Source organism: Hyla sarda, chromosome 8 (genome assembly GCF_029499605.1).
Source record: "Hyla sarda isolate aHylSar1 chromosome 8, aHylSar1.hap1, whole genome shotgun sequence".
Taxonomy (NCBI): domain Eukaryota; kingdom Metazoa; phylum Chordata; class Amphibia; order Anura; family Hylidae; genus Hyla; species Hyla sarda.
Window position 1 is genome coordinate 97,008,552 of NC_079196.1, and position 25,118 is coordinate 97,033,669.

General features: G+C 42.5%; 1 protein-coding gene across 5 annotated transcripts in view; it reads right to left on the bottom strand.

Annotated features, from left to right (window-relative positions):
• LOC130285220 (aldehyde oxidase-like) overlaps positions 1-25,118 on the bottom strand; it is a 113,561-nt gene that overhangs the window by 16,728 nt on the left and 71,715 nt on the right. For all 5 annotated transcript variants that reach the window (XM_056536549.1, XM_056536550.1, XM_056536551.1 and 2 more), the window contains 6 exons: positions 24,771-24,895; positions 21,903-22,036; positions 19,246-19,333; positions 15,771-15,857; positions 13,990-14,181; positions 9,111-9,338 (listed from right to left, as the gene is read on the bottom strand). In XM_056536549.1, the coding sequence (XP_056392524.1) occupies positions 9,111-9,338; positions 13,990-14,181; positions 15,771-15,857; positions 19,246-19,333; positions 21,903-22,036; positions 24,771-24,895 (854 nt within the window). The remainder of the gene's footprint in view (positions 1-9,110; positions 9,339-13,989; positions 14,182-15,770; positions 15,858-19,245; positions 19,334-21,902; positions 22,037-24,770; positions 24,896-25,118) is intronic.

Consider the following 25,118-nt stretch of genomic DNA (forward strand, 5'->3'; position numbering starts at 1 on the left):
GACCCCTCTACATCAATTGTGTAAATAATGAAAGATTGGACTGTACCATACGTTTCCGCACGGAGCCCCTTCTTATGAGCATCGGATCTCATCATGAGAGGATTGAACTTTTGGTCCTCCCCAATTGCACCTCGGAGATTCTCCTTGGACTTCCCTGGCTTCAACTTCATTCCCCAACCCTGGATTGGTCCACTGGGGAGATCAAGAGTTGGGGGTCCTCTTGTTCCAAGAACTGTCTAAAACCGGTTCCCAGTAACCCTTGCCGTAACTCTGTGGTTCCTCCAGTAACCGGTCTCCCCAAGGCCTATATGGACTTCGCGGATGTTTTCTGCAAAAAACAAGCTGAGACTCTACCTCCTCACAGGCCTTATGATTGCCCTATCGACCTCCTCCCGGGTACTACTCCACCCCGGGGCAGAATTTATCCTCTCTCTGCCCCAGAGACTCTTGCCATGTCCGAATACGTCCAGGAGAATCTAAAAAGGGGCTTTATCCGTAAATCCTCCTCTCCTGCCGGAGCCGGATTTTTCTTTGTCTCCAAAAAAGATGGCTCCCTACGTCCTTGCATTGACTACCGCGGTCTTAATAAAATCACGGTTAAGAACCGCTACCCCTTACCCCTCATCTCTGAACTCTTTGATCGCCTCCAAGGTGCCCACATCTTCACTAAATTGGACTTAAGAGGCGCCTATAACCTCATCCGCATCAGAGAGGGGGACGAGTGGAAAACGGCATTTAACACCAGAGATGGACACTTTGAGTATCTGGTCATGCCCTTTGGACTGTGCAATGCCCCTGCCGTCTTCCAAGACTTTGTCAATGAAATTTTTCGTGATCTATTATACTCCTGTGTTGTGGTATATCTGGACGATATCCTAATTTTTTCTGCCAATCTAGAGGAACACCGCCGGCATGTCCGTATGGTTCTTCAGAGACTTCGTGACAACCAACTCTATGCCAAAATTGAGAAATGTCTGTTTGAATGCCAATCTCTTCCTTTTCTAGGATATTTGGTCTCTGGCCAGGGACTACAGATGGATCCAGACAAACTCTCTGCCGTCTTAAATTGGCCACGCCCCTCCGGACTCCGTGCTATCCAACGCTTTTTGGGGTTCGCCAATTATTACAGGCAATTTATTCCACATTTTTCTACCATTGTGGCTCCTATCGTGGCTTTAACCAAGAAAAATGCTGATCCCAAGTCCTGGCCTCCTCAAGCAGAAGACTCCTTTAAACAACTCAAGTCTGCCTTTTCTTCGGCTCCCGTGCTCTCCAGACCTGACCCTTCCAAACCCTTCCTATTGGAGGTTGATGCCTCCTCAGTAGGAGCTGGAGCTGTTCTTCTACAAAAAAATCCTTCCGGGCATGCTGTCACTTGTGGTTTTTTCTCTAGGACCTTCTCTCCAGCGGAGAGGAACTACTCCATCGGGGATCGAGAACTTCTAGCCATTAAATTAGCACTTGAGGAATGGAGGCATCTGCTGGAGGGATCAAGATTTCCTGTTATTATCTACACCGACCACAAGAACCTCTCCTACCTCCAGTCGGCCCAACGGCTGAATCCTCGCCAGGCCCGGTGGTCTCTGTTCTTTGCCCGATTTAATTTTGAGATTCACTTTCGTCCTGCCGATAAGAACATTAGAGCCGATGCTCTCTCTCGTTCCTCGGATGCCTCAGAAGTTGATCTCCCTCCGCAACACATCATTCCACCTGACTGCCTGATCTCCACTTCTCCTGCCTCCATCAGACAGACTCCTCCAGGAAAGACCTTTGTTTCTCCACGCCAACGCCTCGGAATCCTCAAATGGGGTCACTCCTCCCATCTCGCAGGTCATGCGGGCATCAAGAAATCTGTGCAACTCATCTCCCGCTTCTATTGGTGGCCAACTCTGGAGACGGATGTTGGGGACTTTGTGCGAGCCTGCACTATCTGTGCCCGGGATAAGACTCCTCGCCAGAAGCCCGCTGGTTTTCTTCATCCTCTGCCTGTCCCCGAACAGCCTTGGTCTCTGATTGGTATGGATTTTATTACTGATTTACCCCCTTCCCGTGGCAACACCGTTATTTGGGTGGTCGTTGATCGATTCTCCAAAATGGCACATTTCATTCCTCTTCCTGGTCTTCCTTCTGCGCCTCAGTTGGCTAAACAATTTTTTGTACACATTTTTCGTCTTCACGGGTTGCCTACGCAGATTGTCTCGGATAGAGGGGTCCAATTCGTGTCTAAATTCTGGAGAGCTCTCTGTAAACAACTCAAGATTAAATTAAATTTTTCCTCTGCATATCATCCCCAGTCCAATGGACAAGTAGAAAGAATTAACCAGATCCTGGGTGATTATTTGCGACATTTTGTTTCCTCCCGCCAGGATGACTGGGCAGATCTCCTTCCATGGGCCGAATTCTCGTATAACTTCAGGGTCTCTGAATCTTCCTCCAAATCCCCATTTTTCGTGGTGTACGGCCGTCACCCTCTTCCCCCCCTCCCTACCCCCTTGCCCTCTGGTCTGCCCGCTGTGGATGAAATTTCTCGTGACCTTTCCATTATATGGAGAGAGACCCAAAATTCTCTCTTACAGGCTTCTTCACGCATGAAGAGGTTCGCGGATAAGAAAAGAAGAGCTCCCCCCGTTTTTTCCCCTGGAGACAAGGTATGGCTCTCCGCTAAATATGTCCGCTTCCGTGTCCCTAGCTACAAGTTGGGACCACGCTATCTTGGTCCTTTCAAAATTCTGTGTCAAATTAATCCTGTCTCTTATAAACTTCTTCTTCCTCCTTCTCTTCGTATCCCTAATGCCTTTCACGTCTCTCTTCTCAAACCACTCATCCTCAACCGTTTTTCTCCCAAATCTGTTCCTCCCACTCCTGTTTCCGGCTCCTCGGACGTCTTCTCGGTCAAGGAGATTTTGGCTGCCAAAAAGGTCAGAGGAAAAAATTTTTTTTTAGTAGACTGGGAGGGTTGTGGTCCTGAAGAGAGATCCTGGGAACCTGAGGACAACATCCTTGACAAAAGTCTGCTCCTCAGGTTCTCAGGCTCCAAGAAGAGGGGGAGACCCAAGGGGGGGGGTACTGTTACGCCGAGCGCTCCGGGTTCCCGCTCCTCCCCGGAGCGCTCGCTTCACCTCCTCCGCTGCAGCGCCCCGGTCACGTCCTCTGACCCGGGGCGCTGCGATCCTGCTGCTAGCCGGGATGCGATTCGCGATGCGGGTAGCGCCCGCTCGCGATGCGCACCCCGGCTCTCCTACCTGACTCGCTCCCCGTCTGTTCTGTCCCGGCGCGCGCGGCCCCGCTCCCTAGGGCGCGCGCGCGCCGGGTCTCTGCGATTTAAAGGGCCACTGCGCCGCTGATTGGCGCAGTGGTTCCAATTAGAGTTATCACCTGTGCACTCCCTATATTACCTCACTTCCCTTGCACTCCCTTGCCGGATCTTGTTGCCTTAGTGCCAGTGAAAGCGTTCCTTGTGTGTCCCTTGCCAGTGTTTCCAGACCTTCTGCCGTTGCCCCTGACTACGATCCTTGCTGCCTGCCCCGACCTTCTGCTACGTCCGACCTTGCTTCTGCCTACTCCCTTGTACCGCGCCTATCTTCAGCAGCCAGAGAGGTGAGCCGTTGCTAGTGGATACGACCTGGTCACTACCGCCGCAGCAAGACCATCCCGCTTTGCGGCGGGCTCTGGTGAAAACCAGTAGTGGCTTAGAACCGGTCCACTAGCACGGTCCACGCCAATCCCTCTCTGGCACAGAGGGTCCACTACCTGCCAGCCGGCATCGTGACAGGTGTGTGTGCAGCCTTATCCAATCGAAGCTCACCTCCCACACTGAACTGCTCTGGGCTGTGTGTAGCAGATTGAGGGAGGAAGTTTTCCCCTGCATGGCTTCAGATGATGTCACGCCTGCTGGGAATCTGACTGATCAGAAAATACAGAGCAGTATCAAGGTAGAAAACAAAACAAAAAAATTGTCAGGGGGTGGTTTATCATTATGGGGGCAGTGAACTGGAAGGATTTTAAAATTTAACAAGATCATGAAAGGTATTCTTTAAGTATGTGGTGAGCATTAATATATGTGATGTATAAGAAATGTTATTCATTAGACCTCTCCAGCTTTCTTTATTGCTCCATGGTCCAGTTCTGATGCTCTAATGCCCATTGCAGGTGCTCTCGGTGGTGGACAGAGGTCAGCATGGCTGCTGAGACAGGTCTGTGGCTAGCTGTTCTGTGAGATCAGACGAGTTTGCCTTCACGCCTCATACACACCATTGAGCCTTGGGTGCCCATGTTCTTCTTTCTGCCACGTTTAGTAAATACAGTACTAAGCATAGCATACTAGGAACACCCCAATAGAACTGCCATTTTGGAGGTTCTCTGACCCAGTAGTTTAGCCATAACAAATTGGCCCCTCAGATCCTTGTTCTTGCCCATTTTTCTCTGCTTCCAACACATCTACCGTACTTCAAGAATTTATTTTCCAGTTGCTGTCTGATATATCCCACCACTGTGGGGGCACCATTGTAATGAGATATCAAAGTATTCCTTTTGATCTTATGGTAAGTCAGTGTTTATTTATCACATATATTTTGACAACAGTGATAAATTGTGTGAAATAAAGATGATATGAGTGATATGCAATTTATGCAATTAAACCTAAATAAAGACCTGCAGCTATTCTTTCTACATAATGGAACTTCTTTGCAAAGGTTACAATGATGGAAGAAGTACGTCTCCAGTGGTTTTCATTTAGAGGCGGTCTAGAATTAAATCTATCATAATTCTTATACCATGTTACGGAGAATAATAGATTTTATGAAAAATACTGTCACCTATATAACTTCTAATGATCTCCAAGACTTGTTATGTTTACTTACAGCCATAATACATCCTGTATGTGCAGTATCCCTGTTAGGCTTCTTTCACACTGCCATTAGAACACAGCAGTGTGACGGCCATCGGGGAGCCCTGGGGGAATAGCAATAGTAAAAATACTGCTTGCATCGTCTTTTTCTCCAGCTACAAAATAACGGCGCCTGAAGGACCCTATTTTAGTAAATAGGATCCATCGGGACCAGTTATTGCCCGTTTTGCCTCATCCCAATAATAGCCGTTAAAGGCTGGGGAAAAAAGAAAAGAGCCTAACGGCCGTTTAAGGGCGGGCCACAACAGCAATGTGAAAGTAGCCTTAGTGGCCAGAAATCTCATCACATGGCCACTAATGTTAATAGGTCTGGCATGGTAGAAAGTGGTACAGTGCCAGATCTTTACAGATAAAGCTGCCAAATAAAGTCACATGACTTCTTCATGAAACTGTTTTCCATACTAAGTACAGGCAAAGGGGGAGTAAGGATTTTTTTTTTTTTTATCAAAATAAGAATGCTTAACCCCATAAGTCGTTTTTGCCCTTCCTACCTTTTAAAAATCATAACCCTTTCAATTTTGCACCTAAAAATCCATATAATGGCTTATTTTTTACGCCATCAATTCTACTTTGTAATGACTTCAGTCATTTTACCCAAAAATCTACGGCGAAACAAAAAAAAAAATCACTGTGACAAAATTGAAGAAAAAACACCATTTTGTAACTTTTGGGGGCTTCTGTTTCTAGGCAGTAAATTTTTTGGTAAAAATGACACCTTAACTTTATTCTGTAGGTCCATATAATTAAAATGATACCCTACTTATATCGGTTGGATTTTGTCGTACTTCTGGAAAAAATCATAACTACATGCAGGAAAATTTATACGTTTAAAAATGTCCTCTTCTGACCCCTATAACTTTTTTATTTTTCTGTGTATTTTTCTTTTCTTGCACCGTGATCTGAAGTTTTTAGTGGTACCATTTTTGTATTGACCAGACTTATTGATATCTTTTTATTCATTTTTTCATGATATAAAAAGTGACCAAAAATAAGCTATTTTGGATTTTTTTTTGCATGTACGCCATTGACAATTCAGTTTAATTAACAATATATTTTTATAATGCGGACATATCCGCACGCAACGATACCACATATGTTTATTTTTATTTACACTTTTTTTTTTTTTTTATGGGAAAATGGGGGGTGATTCAAACTTTTATTAGGGAAGGGGTTAAATGATCTTTATTCACTTATTCCCATAGGGGGCTATAACACTGCACACACACTGATCTTTTACACTGATCAATGGTTTCTCATAGGAAACCATTGATCAATGATTCTGCCGCTTGACTGCTAATACCTGGATCTCAGGCACTGAGCAGTCATTCGGCGATCGGACAGCGAGGAGGAAGGTAAGGGATTCTCCTGCTGTCCTACAGCTGTTCGGCATGCCGCGATTTTGCTGCGGCGATCCCGAACAGCCCACTGAGCTAACCGGCAGCAGTTTACTTTCATTTTAGATGTGGCGTTCAACTTTGAATGCCTCGTCTAAAGGGTTAAATGAGCAGTGTCGTGCGCTATTAGCCACGGGTCCCAGGCGTTGCTAGGTGCCGGGCCCGCTATGACGCGGGGCAAGGCCATGGCCCCTGTGTTATAGTAAAGAAGAGGACTCAGGACGTACCAGTACATCCTTCGTCCTTAAGAGTTAAAATTGCCCTATTATGACCCCTTTAACTTTTTTGTTTATTTTATTTTTCCATTTACAGGGCTGTATGAGGGCTTGTTTTTGTGTAATGTGATTTATAGATTTTATCAGTGCCCTGTCACGTATGAGCAGGGAAGGAATGCAATACTGATCTCACCCACTCCCTCTATCCCTGCCTACTTGCCTATCCACCCTAAAATGTGGAGTGACAACCATGGTGAATATGTGATGGAAGTCACTGTCAACAAAACAAACTATAATACAGGCAAAGTCAGGATACTGTAAGGGAGCACACAGACTAAAAGAAGTAATATCTAAACACACACACTATAAGTAACAGTCCACAAGCCTAGTCAGTACCAAGAGGTTACTGAAATGTCAAGTCGCAGAAACAGGAGAATGGTCAGAGAGTGGAGCCAATGGGTCAGATATGCCAGAAATACAAGATACAATATACACGCTAGCTAGGAGTTGAAGCTCTTTCGCAGGCGGGGTCAGAAAGGACATTGCAGGTTTAAATAGGCAACACACAGGTGAACTAAAAGGTCAGCTGACCAGCCCAGAGCTAGGCGTCACCACAGCAACCAGGCAAACAAACACTCAGGGATGTTTAACCCTTTGGGTTCTTACATGCCCTTTTTGTTTTGATAGGATTTTTATTTTCACTATTTCATTTTTTCTGAACAATTCTGAAGTTACTGTAAGTATTTTTTCAAATTTGTGGAAAAACAAATGTATCTACTGTTCTCTAGTGTAATCCAGGGTTGTGTGTTGTTCTAATGATATAAAGGATCAATATGTCCAGTCCAGGTGGAAACAATTACATCTTATTTATTAGTAATGAAAAAAAAACTGAAGTAAAAGGAGTAAAAAAAATAAAAATAAATATATATATATATATATATATATATATATATATATATATATAAAAATCAAAGATAAAAAATATTTGAAAAAACTATATATGTATTTGTAATGCATGGCACTTGCAGCCAAAACCACACACAGAAAATTATGAAATTATTAGCTGCACCTTAATGAAATAGCATGCTTAATAATACCTATTTATAGAGATCTGTATAATATTCATAATTTTCTGTGTGGGGTTTTGGCTGCAGGGGCCCTGCAGCTATATAGCCCCACATTACAAATACATAAAATAAATAAATTATATAAATATAATTTAATTTTTTTTATGTTTTTGTAAAATATTTTTTATCTTTTTAATTTTTTTTTCTTTTACTAATTTTACTTATCTGTATTTTTCATTACTAATAAATAAAATGTTATTCTTTCCATCAGGACTGGACATATTGATCCTATATATCATTAGAACACACAACCCTGGCTTACACTAGAGGACAGTATATACAGTTTTTTTCCACATATATTTAAGGTTGTATAGGGTACGCAACCTCAGCATTATACCAGTTCTCGTGCCTTTTTCTATTCTTCACTATTGTAGAGCTACCTATTCTGTTTTTTTCTTTTTTCTAAATTTACGCCATTCACCATGTGGGATCATTAACACTATACTTTAATGGTTTAGACAATTCCGCACCTGGCAATACCAAATATTTGTTTTGTGGGGTTATTTAAATTTTTTTTTATTTATAAAATGGTAACGGAGAGTGATTTATATTAGGGAGTGAAATTTATATTAGGGGAAAGGCAGACTGTATCAGAAGAGGAATGATCTGCAGCACCAGGCAGTCAGGGCATATATGTCAATTGTCATCTAGGGGTGAACTGAAATTTTTTTTAACATGCCCACTTTGATAGATTAAAGGGGTATTCCATGAAAACATTTTTTTTATATATAAACTGGCTCCAGAAAGAACAACTCAAATTCAGCAGCTCATAAGTACTGAAAGGGTTACGATTTTAAATCTGTTTAACTTTCTAGAGCTAGCTGAATTTTTGTTTTTCCTTGATAACCCCTTTAAAACAAAAAAACTATTTGTGGGGTTGTTCTGTTTCTTACTGTTAGGTGCTGCAATATTCAAAAATTTTGGTGTGCCAAAATTGTGTTGCAAAAGTAGACACTAAACTGTCGGTATAGGAATAGTAAATATTTTTTCTCCTACAATATCAACATAACCCACACCAAAATTTGCAGCAGCAAATCTACAACAAATCTCTAATTATGGTGTAGATTTCTGCTGCAAATTTTGCTGCAGAAATGCTGCAGATTTTCTTCTGCACACAATCTTCAGCATCTCTGTTCTGTGTGAACATTTAATCATTATTGAATGAATGGAAGACTTTAGTTCACATGCTTGAACGCTCTGAGGGATATCAGGTAACCATTTTCCTAGGCTAAGGACATAATATGGCATAAGCAATATTAATCTGTCAGTTATGCACATAACACTTAGCACTACCAGTGCTGACACTGTTTTTCCTTCATAAAACGACTTCCTACAAATGGTGCGTAATACAGAAATAATATTTGGTGTCTGTTCATACATGTGAGTATGTAGAACTAAGGCAATATCAAAGATAGTGCATGCATGTTTATATCCAAATATAAAAAGAGCACTATAGGTAACATTCTACCTGTCCAAAAAATTTTGCAATGGATCCAATGGGAAACTTCATAGGGATGATGGCCAAGCCCTTTTTCTTCCAGTAGTTCTGTTTATTGAACTCCTCAATGGCCAGTCTTCTGTTGTGGTAAGAAGACTTCTCAATGCACTCATTCCAGCACATGATCAAAGTTCTGGCATCGATCTCCTGTTTCAAGTGGGTCTGGCCGATTCCCCTGTGCAGATTTATCTCTCTGACCTGAAATACACAGATGACAAGACACTAGCAATATTAAAACTGTAATATACAAATGCATTAGCATTGTGAACTACAGTACATAAACATTAAAATGTGATACACCTGAACACTGGAGAAAGATACCTCCCTGGTCATAAAACCATCAGAAAAAAGGTGGCAATATAGTGGTTATGACCAGGGAAGCATATCACACAATGTGCATGACCATACTCAGTGATCAAGAATGTTATAAAAAGGTTGCTTGATAGATGACAAAGACTTTCAGTATTTGAAACCAGACTCACCAAAGATAGCATCCTTTTATAGCATACCCAAGGTCCATAAAGGGTTACAACCCCTGAGGGGACACCTGATCATCTTGGGTATTGACAACTTAACCCAAGGCCCCAGTCAGTATGTCGAGAGTGTATTGCGTCCATTCGTATATGCACTGCAGTCATACGTCAGAGATACCACCGATGTACTGAGTCGTCTGGAGGGCCTCCACGGCGAGAAAGGGAGCTTCTTGGCTTCTCTGGAGGTGGAGGCCCTGTACTTGTCAATCCCACATGGACTGGGATGTGAAGCAGTGCAGTCCTTCTTGAGTACGAGAGATGTACAGTTTGCAACTCACAAAGCATTCGTGATGGAACTCCTACAGTTTGTTCTCACAAAAAAACTTCTTTCTTTTTGAGGGTGTGTCCTTCCACCAGCACCGAGGTAGAGCCATAGGCAGACAAACATTCTCGCTGTACTTCACCTGGCATTTCATTTTCCTCGGTGAATACATTGGAGAAGAATTTGTTTAATATATTTGCTTTTTCCTGATTCCCGTTTATAATTTCTTCCTCATCATTTTTTAAAGGGGCCCACACTTTCATTTTTGACCTTTTTGCTATTTATGTACCGTAGTTAAAACATTTTGGGGTTAGTTTTACTCTCTTTGGCAATGAGTCTTTCTGTCTCTATTTTTGCGGCTTTTATCTGTTTTTTTACATATTTTAAATTTTTCTCTATAGCTTTTTAATGCTTTTTCACTGCCATTCTGTTTTAGTAGTTGAAATGCTTTATTTTTGTCATTTATTGACCCCTTAACGTTTTTATTCTCCATATTGGTTTTCTTTTATTTCTGACCATTTTATTCCCATAAATTTTATTCCCATAAATTCCCATAAATTCTCTTACAGTGAGAATTTAAATGGGCACTGTCACCAAATTAATTTTTTGATATGTTGTAGTACTTATGTACTACAACCTATCTGTAATATATTTTCATTATTTATTTTTTCATTTTGAGGGTGAATTTTACGTTTGAAAACAGGCCACTAGGGGTCTCCCTCCTAGGGGCCGGCTGCAGCACGGCGTGACATCACGCCTGAATTCGGACTGATTACAGCCGGGCAATTAGTCCTTATTCATTTACACTGCGCTCTCTCCCTGCCTGTCAATCAGACAGGCGGGAGCAAGCAGATTGGCTCCCCGGCCACTGGATGGGAGGCCACTTCTCCTGCACATGTCGTCGCCGCCACTGCCCCTGCACACCCGCTGCCAGACTCTGCAGTATCAGTAAGCATTAGAAGGAGGGGGGGGTGTTTGTGACAGGGGGAACAGGGTATGCGGGGGGGGGGGGGGGGGGGTGACAGAGGGAACGGGGTATGTGGCGGGCGTAGCGCCGCATGGCACTATGTTATAGTTCATCTACACAGGGTGCCTCCAGCTGTTTCACTACTGCAACTCCCAGCATGTAAAAAGGGCTCTAGGTCTCCCCCAGGAAACTATAGACCGGTAAGTTTAACGTGCATTGTGGATAAATTGTTTGAAGGACTTATAACGGATTACATACAGGAATATATAGGGGATAATAGTATTATAAGTGATAGCCAGCATGGGTTTACTAAGGATAGAAGTTGTCAAACCAATCTAATTTGCTTTTATGAAGAGGTGAGTAGAAGCCTTGACAGAGGAATGGCTGTGGATATAGTGTTTCTGGATTTTGCTAAAGCGTTTGATACTGTCCCTCATAGACGTCTGACAGGTAAGTTAAGGTCTTTGGGTTTGGAAACTTTAGTTTGTAACTGGATTGAACACTGGCTCATGGATCGTACCCAGAGAGTGGTGGTCAATGATTCGTACTCTGATTGGTCCCCGGTAATTAGTGGTGTACCCCAAGGTTCAGTACTGGGCCCGCTGTTGTTTAATTTATTTATCAATGATATAGAGGATGGTATTAACAGCTCTGTTTCTATCTTTGCAGATGACACCAAGCTTTGTAGCACAGTACAGTCTACAGAGGATGTGCATAAGTTACAAGATGACTTGCATAGACTAAGTGTCTGGGCATCCACTTGGCAAATGAGGTTCAATGTGGATAAATGTAAAGTTATGCATCTGGGTACTAATAACCTGCAAGCATTGTATGTCTTAGGGGGGATTAAACTGGCAGAGTCACTGGTAGAGAAGGATCTGGGTGTACTTGTAGATCACAGACTACAGAATAGCATGCAATGTCAGGCTGCTGCTTCCAAAGCTGGCAGGATATTGTCATGTATAAAAAGAGGCATGGACTCAAGGGACAGGGACATAATACTCCCCCTTTATAAATCATTGGTACGGCCTCACCTGGAATATGCTGTTCAGTTTTGGTCGCCTGTTCATAGGAGGGACACTGTGGAGTTGGAAAGGGTGCAGAGACGCGCGACTAAACTAATATGGGGCATGGAACATCTTAGCTATGAGGAGCGATTAAAGGAGTTACAATTGTTTAGTCTTGAGAAGAGATGTTTAAGGGGGGAAATGATAAACGTATATAAGTATATTAATGGCCCATACAAAAAATATGGAGAAAAACTGTTCCAGGTTAAACCCCCCCAAAGGACGAGGGGGCACTCCCTCCGTCTGGAGAAGAAAAGGTTTAGTCTAAAGGGGCGACACGCCTTCTTTACCGTGAGGACTGTGAATTTATGGAACGGTCTACCTCAGGAACTGGTCACAGCAGGAACAATTAACAGCTTTAAAACAGGGTTAGATACATTCCTGGAACAAAATAACATTAATGCTTATGCAGAATTATAAAACTACATCCCTTTCCCTTATCCCCTTACACCCTTCCCTTCAATTTCCTGGTTGGACTCGATGAACGTATGTCTTTTTTCAACCATACTAACTATGTAACTATGTAACTATGTAGATGAACTAAGGGCAGAAGTCCGCCCCAGCAGGCATCAGTGACGTGGTGCCTGCTGGGGAAGTCTGCCTGGTAGTGAGAACACTACCAGGCAGACAAAAAGTTATTTTTAATATAGTAAAAAAAATAATTAAAAGCAGGGAGGGGGTTAGGGATAGATGTGCAATGGGCAGGGACAGAAAAAAATTATATAGGATGGTGGGAGCTACTCTTTAAGATATTTTTAAAAGGCTCCCATTTAGTGTTAGTATTCTTGTTTTTGAGGACATTATCCCAATTTATATTATTAAGGGCTTCTCTGAGTTGGTCATATTTTACCTTCCTAAAGTTTATTGTTTTTGTGGCCCCTCGAGAGATTCCCTTATTGAAGAACAAGATATAATGTATTATATTATGATCACTATTTCCTAGGTGTCCTTCTACTTGCACATTAATTACTCTATCAGGTCTGTTGCTTAATATTAAGTCTAGTAGGGCGCCCCCTCTGCTCGGGCTCTGCACCATTTGGGACAGATAATTGTCTTTAGCTATAGTCAGAAACCTGTTTCCTTTATGAGATTCACAGGTCTCAGTCTCCCAGTTTATATCAGGATAGTTAAAGTCCGCCATTATTATCACAGCATTTAGATCAAAACTGTGGACCTCCAGCTGTTGCAAAACTACAACTCCCAGCATGCCCAGACAGCCAACGGCTGTTTGGTCATGCTGGAAATTGTAGTTTTGCAACATCTGGAGGGCCACAGTTTGAAGACCACTGATGTAATGTATAATGTGTGTATGATGTCTAAGTGTGATGTGTGTATGTATGTAATGTATGATGTGTGGGGGGGCAGCGGCGGGTGTATGTATGATGTGTGCATATGTATGGTGTGAGTGTATGTGTGATGTGTGTATGATGTCTGTATGTGTGATGTGTGTATGTAATGTATGATGGGGGGGCAGCGGCGGGTGTATGTATGATGTGTGCATATGTATGGTGTATATGTATGGTGTGAGTGTATGTAATGTATGATGTGTGGGGGGGGCAGCGGCGGGTGTATGTATGATGTGTGCATATGTATGGTGTGAGTGTATGTGTGATGTGTGTATGATGTCTGTATGTGTGATGTGTGTATGTAATGTATGATGGGGGGGCAGCGGCGGGTGTATGTATGATGTGTGCATATGTATGGTGTATATGTATGGTGTGAGTGTATGTAATGTATGATGTATCTGTGATGTGTGTATGTAATGTATGATGTGGGGGGGGGGGCAGTGGCGGGTGTTTGTGTGTATGTATGATATGGAGGCAGTGGCTGGTGCATGTATGATATGTGTATGCATGAATGTTTTGTATAGGAGCGGACTGTCACTGCCGCCGCCGCCAGTTGTTCCATCTAATTTTTGCCTAAGCTATATAATTACACTAGGTTAATGAGATGGGAATACCCTTAAACATAATACACTGTGTTATGTATACACATGACCCTCCAAATCTACTCAACTCACCTTCTCAGGTGGTAATCCAGTCTTAATAACTATCTCACTCATCCAGGTTTCTGTTACAAAAGCAGCTTGTGGGTACCCGAATCCTCGGAAGGCAGTGTTTGAAGGCAGGTTAGTCTTGCAGGCACTTCCTTTGCATCTCAAATTGGGTATCTTGTAGGCATTGTCCATGTTCATCATCCCTACCTCTACCACCTGAAAAGTAAAGTTATATCTAGAATTAGTTACTGATTTGTAGGTAGGACTGATGGTCAAGAAACATAAATCTTTAAAGTAAAACTGTCACCAAGTTCACCCACACTAAACCCAATACACTGGGTTATAGTGTGGGTGAACAGGAATCCAATGAGGGGTCATTTACTTTTCTCCCTCCAATTGCAGCTGACTTGTGCCCTGGTAAAGTTCTGTTGTTTGTCCCCAGCATCGCGCTTCAAGACACGTCCTAAGCCTGCCCCCTTACCATAATCATTGCCTTCAATTCCACGTCATAGTGATGTGGAGTCACCGTATGGAGAGAGCTCTGGCCATTGTTACTGCGCATGCACCGTTAGAAAATTGCTGCATTTTTGTTGCTCTGTGCAAGGCACAGACTCTGATAAATTTCCTCTATAGTATCAAAAGGGATGAAAACCAAAGTAATATCTATTGAGTTATATATGTCTCAGTTTTGTGATTCTTAAAAGTCTAATAGCCTATGCTTCTCAGTATGGTTGATACCTGGCCGGATTGGTTTAGGTATCACAGACTGCAGGGACATGGGTCAATGTGGGCAGCAAAGGAGTTAATGGCCAGACCCAGGAGAAAAGTCGCCCCCCTTCCCCCCTCTTCTGCATTTGCTGTCATATAAGGGGCTGGTGGGCTTTATTCTCAGTCTTTCTGGGTAGCAGCTACCTCCTTTGTGGGTGGCACCTAAAAGAGTTTGTCACTCCCAAATTCTTTATAGACTTCGCACCCACTCTGTTTTCCCACCCACACACATACCGACACTTGTAGTAGGAAGTTGCCTACCTGCCCACCCTTTTTTCTTTTATGAGGGTGTGCTATTTTATTTTACGATCCCTTAGTACTTTTGAATTTTGTAATTATATTTGTTACACCCTTACTAAAATAAATAAAATATATACAAATATAATATAAAAAAATAAAAATAAACGCATTTGCACATTTTGCTGAGAATAACCCCACGGCCAGGTTGTGGTGTGTTTTTTGTTATTGCTAAGAGAATGGTGGTCATTGGTGGCCATCTTTTTCTTATTATAGGGCAGTATAAGCTTCCTTTTATGTCCCAATTGGAGGAAGAGAGTAAAATAAGAGCGGAAGGCTGAAGGTAAACTTGCCAGTGGGGAATGTTGGCTACAGGCATATTGCATTGTCCACCATTTTGTGTTACTTAAGAGTTCCACCTGTCAAGTTGGTTGATAATAAATAAAAACATTTAAAAGAATTTTGATAGATGGTAAATAAAAGCTATGACTGTCCCCCAGTCATGCAAAAGAATTGAGGTTGTCCATGTCTTTTATACAGTGGGTAAGGAAGGGCAAAGATGTTCCACCACTACTCTTCATGCTACATTATGTTCCATGCAGTTCTGTAAAAAATATTTCTAAATACAGTATAAACCTGTAAGACAAGAAGAACATTCTTTTTTTCCATGTGTCGGTGCTGTAGAAACTTCAGGATACTGTACAGTACAAGTCTGTATTTTTTATGACATTTCCTGACATGCTTTTTCACATATTTGTGACAATAAGATGTGTTGCGTAAAAAATCATATGAATACTCACAAGGACGGAGTCGTCTGAAGTCGATCCAGCATTATTATAATAAGAAACATCTAAAGCAGTCACACGGCCATCATTCATGAACCCCACCTGAAAGACAAATTTTGGTAACAGTAAAAATATACATAGATCTATACCATTCTAGTGAATCAAATGGATAAAGATAAAAAAATCTAAAGAAAAAATAAAACAAAGAACTGAAAAAGTAGTAAAGCATGCTATGGCACTTACTGCTATACAGATACAAAAATTAATCTTTAGTCCTTGGGGATTTACAATGAAGTGATGAATGGGAGGGATATATTAACCCCTTAAAGACGCTGGACATATATTTACGTCCTGTGCCGGCTCCCGCCATATGAAGCGGGATCGCGCCGCGATCCTGCATCATTTCGCGTCGGTCCCGGCGCTCATCAACGGCCGGGACCCGCGGCTAATACCACACATCGCCGATCGCGGCGATGTGCGGTATTAACCCTTTAGAAGCGGTGGTCAAAGCTGACCGCCGCTTCTAAAGTGAAACTGAAAGTGACCCGGCTGCTCAGTCGGGCTGTTCGGGACCGCCGCTGTGAAATCACGGCGTCCCGAACAGCTGACCGGACACCGGGAGGGCCCTTACCTGCCTCCTAGGTGTCCGATCGACGAATGACTGCTCCATGCCTGAGATCCAGGCAGGAGCAGTAAAGCGCCGATAATGCTGATCACAGGCCTGTTAATACACGCCAGTGATCAGCATAGGAGATCAGTGTGTGCAGTGTTATAGGTCCCTATGGGACCTATAACACTGCAAATTTTTTTTTTTTAAAGTGTTAATAAAGGTCATTTAACCCCTTCCCTAATAAAAGTTTGAATCACCCCCCTTTTCCCATAAAAAAAAAGTGTAAAAAAAATAAATAAATAAACATGTGTGGTATCGCCGCGTGCGTAAATGTCCGAACTATAAAAATATATAATTAATTAAACCGCACGGTCAATGGCGTACGCGCAAAAAAATTCCAAAGTCCAAAAAAGCGTATTTTGGTCACTTTTTATACCATTAAAAAAATGAATAAAAAGTGATCAAAAAGTCCGATCAAAACAAAAATCATACCGATAAAAACTTCAGATCACGGCGCAAAAAATTAACCCTCATACCGCCCTGTACATGGACAAAATCAAACCTATATAAGTAGGGTATCATTTTAACCGTATGGACCTACAGAATAATGAAAAGGTGTAATTTTTACCGAAATATGCACTGCGTAGAAACGGAAGCCCCCAAAAGTTACAAAATGGCGTTTTTTTTTCCGATTTTGTCGCACAATGATTTTTTTCTCCCGTTTCGCCGTGCATTTTTGGGTAAAATTACTAATGTCACTGCGAAGTAGAATTGGCGACGCAAAAAATACGCCATAATATGGATTTTTAGGTGGAAAATTGAAAGGGTTATGATTTTTAAATGGTAAGGCTGAAAAAACGAAAGTGCAAAAACGGAAAAACCCTGAGTTCTTAAGGGGTTAATAGTGTCAGGTTCTTTTTTACTATTATGGCGTGTGTAATTTTGGGACAGTGCACTTATCATCTAGAAATCATTCCCGGGACTTCTGACTCCCAACAGGGTCTTGTGAGGGAAAATAGAGAAGAGTTTTCCTCATGGTAAAGCAAAGATACCTTCAGAACAAAGAAATCATGTTATAAGATGCCAAGAAACATATGAGCATTATCAAAAATAGCCAAAGGCTAAGTTTCCACTTGTTTTTTTCTGGCAGTTTTTGGAATACTGCCACTGCAGTTTTTGAGCCAAAGTCAGAAGTGGATCCATAAGGAAGGAGAAGTGTAAGTCCTTCCTTTATATGTCCTATTCCTTTTGAATACATTTCTGACACGCCCCATTTTGATTAATACAATTGCAAAACGTAGGTTAAGGCAAGTCAGAAGTGGCTCCATGAAGAAGTAGTATAAGTCCTTCATTTATATTTCATATTCCTTTTAAAAACACTTCCGGCTTTCGCTCAAAAACTGCTGTGGTAGTTTTCTCAAAAATGCAAGATAAAAACCTGTGTAACAACCTAGCCTAAAGGTTTTGGGGCATTTGTGTTAATATGAGATGACATTTTAAAGGGTACCTCTCATCAAATAAACTTTTGATATATTTTAGATTAATGAATGTTGAATAACTTTCCAATAGCATGTTAATGAAAAATATGCTTCTTTCTATTGTATTTTTCCCGATCAGTCCTGTCAGCAACCATTTCTGACTCATACTGGAGTCCTAAACACTCAGAGCTGCCAGCCTGCTTTGTTCACAGCCAAACAGGCTGTGAACAAAGCAGGCTGGCAGCTCTGAGTGTTCTCCTTTGTGAACAAAGCAGACTGGCAGCTCGTAGTGTTTAGGATTCCAGCATGAGTCTGAAATGCTTGCTGCCAGGACTGGTAGGGAGACCCCTAGTGGTCATTTCTTCAAAGTGGAAAATTAAATAGAAAGAAGCATATTTTTTAATAACATGCAATTGTAAAGTTATTCTGCATGCATTAATCTATAATATATCAAAAGTTTTTTTGATGAGAGGTACCCTTTAAAGCATCAACTATGTAACAAAAATTTGGAACCCAAGCCAAAAAAAAACAACAAAAAAAAAACCACGTTGTTTCATTTTAGTTAATCAGGTCCGATGTGGATTAAGATCCCACTGCCAAATCTTAAAGAGTTATAAGGCTGGGTCCACACTACGTTTTGTCCCATACGGGAGCGCATACGGCAGGGGGGAGCTAAAAGCTCACGCTCCCGTATGTGACCGTATGCGCTCCCGTATGCCATTCACTTCAATGAGCCGACCGGAGTGAAACGTTCGGTCCGGTCGGCTCATTTTTGCGCCGTATGCGCTTTTACAACCGGACCTAAAACTGTGGTCAACCACGGTTTTAGGTCCGGTTGTAAAAGCGCATACGGCGCAAAAATGAGCCGACCGGACCGAACGTTTCACTCCGGTCGGCTCATTGAAGTGAATGGCATACGGGAGCGCATACGGTCACATACGGGAGCGCGAGCTTTTAGCTCCCCCCTGCCGTATGCGCTCCCGTATGGGACAAAACGTAGTGTGGATCCAGCCTAAGTGTTTGTACAACGTTAAATAGGCTTGTTTTAATTGAATAGCAAAGGAATACCATAATGTAGCATTCGAAGAATCTAGAATATCTATGGGAATTTAAGTATTTACTTGCTAGGAGAGCTGACAAATCCTTTTTAGGTTTAGATTCCAGCAAAACTCATTTAGTGAAGCGTGCCATATTGTTAGGAGCATAATCTGTTCTATTCATATAATAGCAAGTTCCCTCCACCACAATCCTAAAATCTTAATTAAATGGCTTCATCTTCAAGCAGAATATGACAAAAAAAAGGGAGGATGTAGTCCAGGAATGGATCATTGATCGGTAATCAATTCTACAATGTCTGTCCTCTGCTTGTCTATGGATCAGGAGGTAGTCAATTGTAACTTACTTTATACTTCCCAAGATATGGATGTCGTCCTCCTGTAATTAACATGTCATCACCACGTTCCAGAACACAGCGGACCGCACGCTTAGTCCTGAATGGAAAACCATTACAAATAAAACATGAAAAGGAAAAAATAGGGGTGAAAAGGGGGTTCATTTTTATGGGTACAAATGAATGTTATTGCATGATGGGAAGGAATGTGCTCCAGGTGATGGACATTCTCTATGTATTATTATTATAAAAGAAATAATGAATAAAGTGTACTATTTTTTATACTTTAAAGGGGTATTCCAGGCAAAACCTTTTTATATATATATCAACTGGCTCCGGAAAGTTAAACAGATTTGTAAATTACTTCTATTAAAAAATCTTAATCCTTCCAATAGTTATTAGCTTCTGAAGTTTTCTGTCTAACTGCTCAATGATGATGTCACGTCCCGGGAGCTGTGCATGATGGGAGAATATCCCCATAGGAACTGCACAGCTCCCGGGACGTGAGTCATCAGAGAGCAGTTAGACAGAAAACAACAACAACTCAACTCCAGAAGCTAATAACTATTGGAAGGATTAAGATTTTTTAATAGAAGTAATTTACAAATCTGTTTAACTTTCCGGAGCCAGTTGATATATAAAAAAAAGTTTTGGCCAGGAATACCCCTTTAAGGCTAGGTTTCCACTTGTTTTTTTTTCTGGCAGTTTTTGGAAAACTGCCACTGCAGTTTTTGAGCCAAATTCAAAAATGGATCCATAAGGGAGGGAAGTATAAGTCCTTCCTTTATATTTCCTATTCCTTTTGAATACATTCATGGCTTTGGCTCAAAAACTGCAGTGTCTGTTTTCCAAAAACTGCCAGAAAAAAAACCAAGTGGAAACCTAGCCTAACTGTGCTATGCCTATTAAGTCTGAGAAGCAGTGCGCCACATGACACAAAGATTTAAAGGGAAACTGACAGCTGGTTCACACGCACTAAACCCAAAACAAATGGTTACAGTGCAGGTTAACCAGATAAAAATGCCATAAAACTCACCTGGATCGGTGCTGGAGATAAAGAAGGCATTAGTCTGCATTGCCAGAATGGAAATGAACCCCTCTTGCACAATAGAGGCAGGGCCCGGCATAACAGGCATCCTACCTCTGCTCCCATATGCACACCCACCTCGCACTCAAATAAGCGAAGGGTCCTTATGATTATTCACAAGTTGGGCAGGCATATGGCACAGAAGCAGGATGCTGGGTATGCCAGGCTAACAATGCAGGTTAATACCAGCTGTATCTCCGGAATGGTGGCACCAATCCAGGTACATTTTACGTCCTTTTAATCGACTTCAGCCACACTATAACCCTGTGTAATTGGGTTTAGTGAGGGTAAACCCGCTATTAGTTTTCCTTTAACCTCCCTGGCGGTATGATTCTGTCTGGAAATTTGTACCAAAAGCGGTACAATTTTTTGCACTGAATTTCACATCTCCCCCCCGCCCATTCCTAATCTCCCCCGTCACATTCCCCCTCCCTTGTCACATTCCCCCTCTCCCTTGTCACATCCCCCCGTCACATTCTCCCCCCTCCTTGTCACATTCTTCCCCCCTTTTCACATTCCCCCCCGTCACATTCTCCCCCTTCATGTTACATTCCCCTCCCCCTGTCACATCCCCCTCCTTGTCACATCCCCCCCCTTCATGTCACATTCCCCTCCCCCCCTGTCACATCCCCATCACATTCCCCCCCATCACATCCCCCCCCGTCACATTCCCCCCCCCCTCTGTCACATTCCCCCCCCCTCTGTCACATTCCCCCCCTCTGTCACATTTCCCCCCCCCCCCCCCCCCCCCCTTGTCACCTTGTCCTGCAGCAGAATACACTAGGTTTGCCGGGCAAATACAAATACAAATACAAATACACTAGATTTGCTGCAGAACAAGTCCTTTCCCCTTCAGCCAATCACAGGCTTTACACCACTGCGGCCTGTGATTGACTGAAAAGTGAAAGGTCCTGTAAGATGAATAGTGAAGAGAGCAGGGACCAGAGCGCACGGAGGGGAACGACATCTTCATGGACAGGGATTAGGTGAGCAAAAGTTTTTTTTATTTTACTTCTTTTTCCTTTTACACTTAGCTCAGTGTTTTTCTAGCAGGGTACCTCCAGCTGTTGTGAAACTACTACTCCCAGCATGCCCGGACAGCCTTTGGCTGTTCTGGCATGCAGAGAGTTGTAGTTTTGCAACAGCTGGAGGCCCCCTGATAGGGAAACACTGACTTTTAGTATTTTTCTTTACCTGCTCTGGCCGGCCCCCGCATTGCTTTTGCGATATATCGTGCAGCCCGGCCGGGAACTCTGCAATTCTACCCCGAGCGTGACTCGGGGTTACCGATCCTGGCAGGGAAAATTAACCCCGAATCACGCTCGGGAATACTGCTCAGGAGGTTAAAAAGCACCAGAATGAGAATCCAGGTATCAGGCAATGCCCCCTCAGGCCCTTCACAATTTACATCATATCATTGCAGAATGATGAACAAACCTAACAATATATGATAGAAAACTAAACATTGTGTGTCTTTTATCTCAGATGAACACATCTCTTAAAGGGCAACTATATATAGAAAAGAGAGGGGTTAAAACTGGAGACTGGTCAGTACCAAATTATTGCATGAACAATCACTTACTTGTGGGCAGCAACTGCAGTGATTGCTGCAAGATATCCTGTTTTTGTAACTTTTCCCCCGAAAGCCCCTCCAACTCTCTTCACATGGCATGCAATCCTGTTAGCTGGTATGTTCAATACTGCACTTAAAAGACCCTACAGAATAAATGGAATAATTATTAATTACTTTGAGGAGAGTCTGATAAGAGGAGAAAGAAGCATTTTATTTTGACAAGTTATTTTACAAAGCATCTTATACTCTTATAAACAATTGATTTATGCAAAGTTCTGATCAAATCACAGTGGCCGTTTATTTTTGTAAGATTAATATACCGTATTTTTCGCCCTATAGGACGCACCGGCGTATAAGACGCACCCAATTTATAGGTGCAAAATAAAAATTAAAAATAAAGATTTTGAACCCAATAGTGGTCTTCAACCTGCGGACCTCGAGATGTTGCAAAACTACAACTCCCAGTATGCCCGGACAGCCGTTGGCTGTCCAGGCATGCTGGGAGTTGTAGTTTTGCAACATCTGGAAGTCCGCAGATTGAAGACCACTGCATAGGAGGTAATACTCACGTGTCCCCGCCGCTCTGGACCCGTCACCGCTGCCCTGGATGTCGCTCCATCGCTGTCGCCGTGTCCCCGTCGCTCCGGAATGTCTCTGCTGCCGGCCGGGAATCCTCGCTCTCCGACGCCGCCGTCACGTCGTTACGCACGCCGACGCACTTACACGACAACGAGGAAGGAGAGCGCCGGCCATACAGGGGATCCCTGAACGGAGAAGACACCGAGGAGGCAGGTAAGGTCCCTCCCGGTGTCCTGTAAGCACTAACCCGGCTATTCAGTCGGGCTGTTTAGGACCACCGCGGTGAAATCAGCCCGACTGAACAGCCGGGTTAGTGTCACCTTCCCTTCAGACGCGTTGATCGCCTCGTCTGAAGGGTTAATACAGTGCATCACCGCGATCGGTGATGTCCTGTATTAGCCACGGGTCCCGGCCGTTGATGGCCGCAGGGACCACCGCGATAGGTGTGTATTCGCCGTATAAGACGCACCGACTTTTCCCCCCCAGTTTTGGGGAAGAAAAAGTGCATCTTATACGGGCGAAAAATACGGTACATGTTTTTTTAGATCATGTCATCATTCATTCTTTTTTGACTTTCCTTAGATCTGTAAAAATATTTTATATATGTGTTTAGATAGATTAGACGTAAAGATGAGCGAGTTGAGCCCAGCGAACCCTGTCTCGCTCAGAACTTTGGGGGAAAGAATTTTAGAACTTGTCAAGCTTGGCTCGTGCTAGCCTTGCAACGGCGCTATTATAGGAGAAGGGATGAGGAAGTCAAGGCGTTTTTCACCATGTCACCTTGGGATGAGGAGATAGGAACCAAGAGATAATGTCAGGGTAGCCTAGCAAACTTTGCAGCAAATAGCAAATCACATGACTGCAGACTAGACAATTATTGCTTTCATACAGCTCTTAGGTCAATCAGGAGACAGCATAGGGATGGGTTTGACAGACTGATAAATCCCGATACAGTCTTGGAAAAAGCTGAGCAGTAAGCACATGCAGAAGAACTCACTGCGGAACTACTGATCTCAGAAAGTTTTTCCATTGCTTTTCCCATACAAAGCAATTTAATTTGGGTCTTTAGTGTACTTGAACTATGCTCCTTGTAAAGTCCCTTCTGAAGGAACTGATGGGCATCAACACACTCTTTGATATAATAGAGTTTTTATCTCTGAGACCATGGCTTCTTGTTTTATGGAATCTGCCACAACCCCAGTAGGAAATAATTTATCCGGAGGAATGGAATAGAATTCCAAAATGAGACCACTACCCCTGCTGTCTTCTACAACTATCACTGGGCCACCCACCACTGCTTGCTGTCCGTTGGTTACAACAATCACTAGTCCACCACTGCCTGCTGTCTGTTGGCTACTACAACTATCACTAGTTTACTCACCACTGTGTACTGTCCACTGGCTACAACTATCAATAGTCCACCACAGCCTGTAGTCTGCCGGCTATAACTACTACCAGTAAACCACCCTTGCTGTTGCTACCACCAGCCAGGCCTACACAACCCATGATCCCACAAAAGGGGTATTTTTTTTTTTTTTCATACAAAAGCTATTTCGTCACAACTATTTTGGGGCACCAATCCTGTTGCAACTCCCAAAAGGGAGAATTTTGGGAACGCTTGGAAAAATCAATTTCTTCTTCACTTGCCAGCCTTTAAACCTGTTGCTACTCCCAAAAAAGGAGAATGCTTGGAAAAAGCCATTGAGTCTTCTGATACTTCTGTGTCCATTCTAACAAAAGAAGGCATCTCCCAACAAAATGGGATACTTTATGCACCTTTATTTTAATGTTAAAAATCATCCAAAATACAGTAGTGCAGTGTGTTGTTAAACAAGCTGTTAGTTAGCATGGAATACCACATTTTATCATAAGTTTGACATTAACTTATTCTTAAAACTAATTTATTACTACTTGAATAAATTCCAAGGTGACCCTAGCATAAAGGGCATTATATACATGTTTTTGTCAGTATTGCTGGCTTGCGTAGAATTTGTCCACTGTGAATGAAACTTTTTCAAAAAGTTCTGCTGGCCCGATGACCTAAACTTTTGAAAAGCTCGCTAAGCTCTAGTTACAAATATGATTCCTTTAGTTGGTTCATTATACTCGGTAGGGTGGTATTGTGGTTTGGTGCACAACACAGGGTTATTTTCGAATTAATTAAAGGAAGAATACATAATGGGCCTATTTATTAATTAGATACAGATCTTATTCTAAAATGCTATAATTTCATTGATTGCAATACACATCACATCTACACATGGCTAAGCTAGGTAAGCCAGTTTAAGGCCACTTTACCTGTGTATGAGTTGGATCTTGGGTACTTAAATACACATCCATTTCTCCATCTTCTCCTTTAGGGACAACGCGGATACTCTGGGTCTCCATGTAGAAATGTTCCTGTCCACCTAAAGAGACTTCACCTGCAATGGTCACATGAAGAAGAAAACCATTAACCCCTTAAGGACCGAGCCCTTTTTCACCTTAAGGACCGGAGCGTTTTTTGCAATTATGACCACTGTCACTTTAAACATTAATAACTCTGGAATGCTTTTAGTTATCATTCTGATTCAGAGAATGTTTTTTCGTGACATATTCTGCTTTAACTTAGTGGTAAAATTTTATGGTAACTTGCATCCTTTCTTG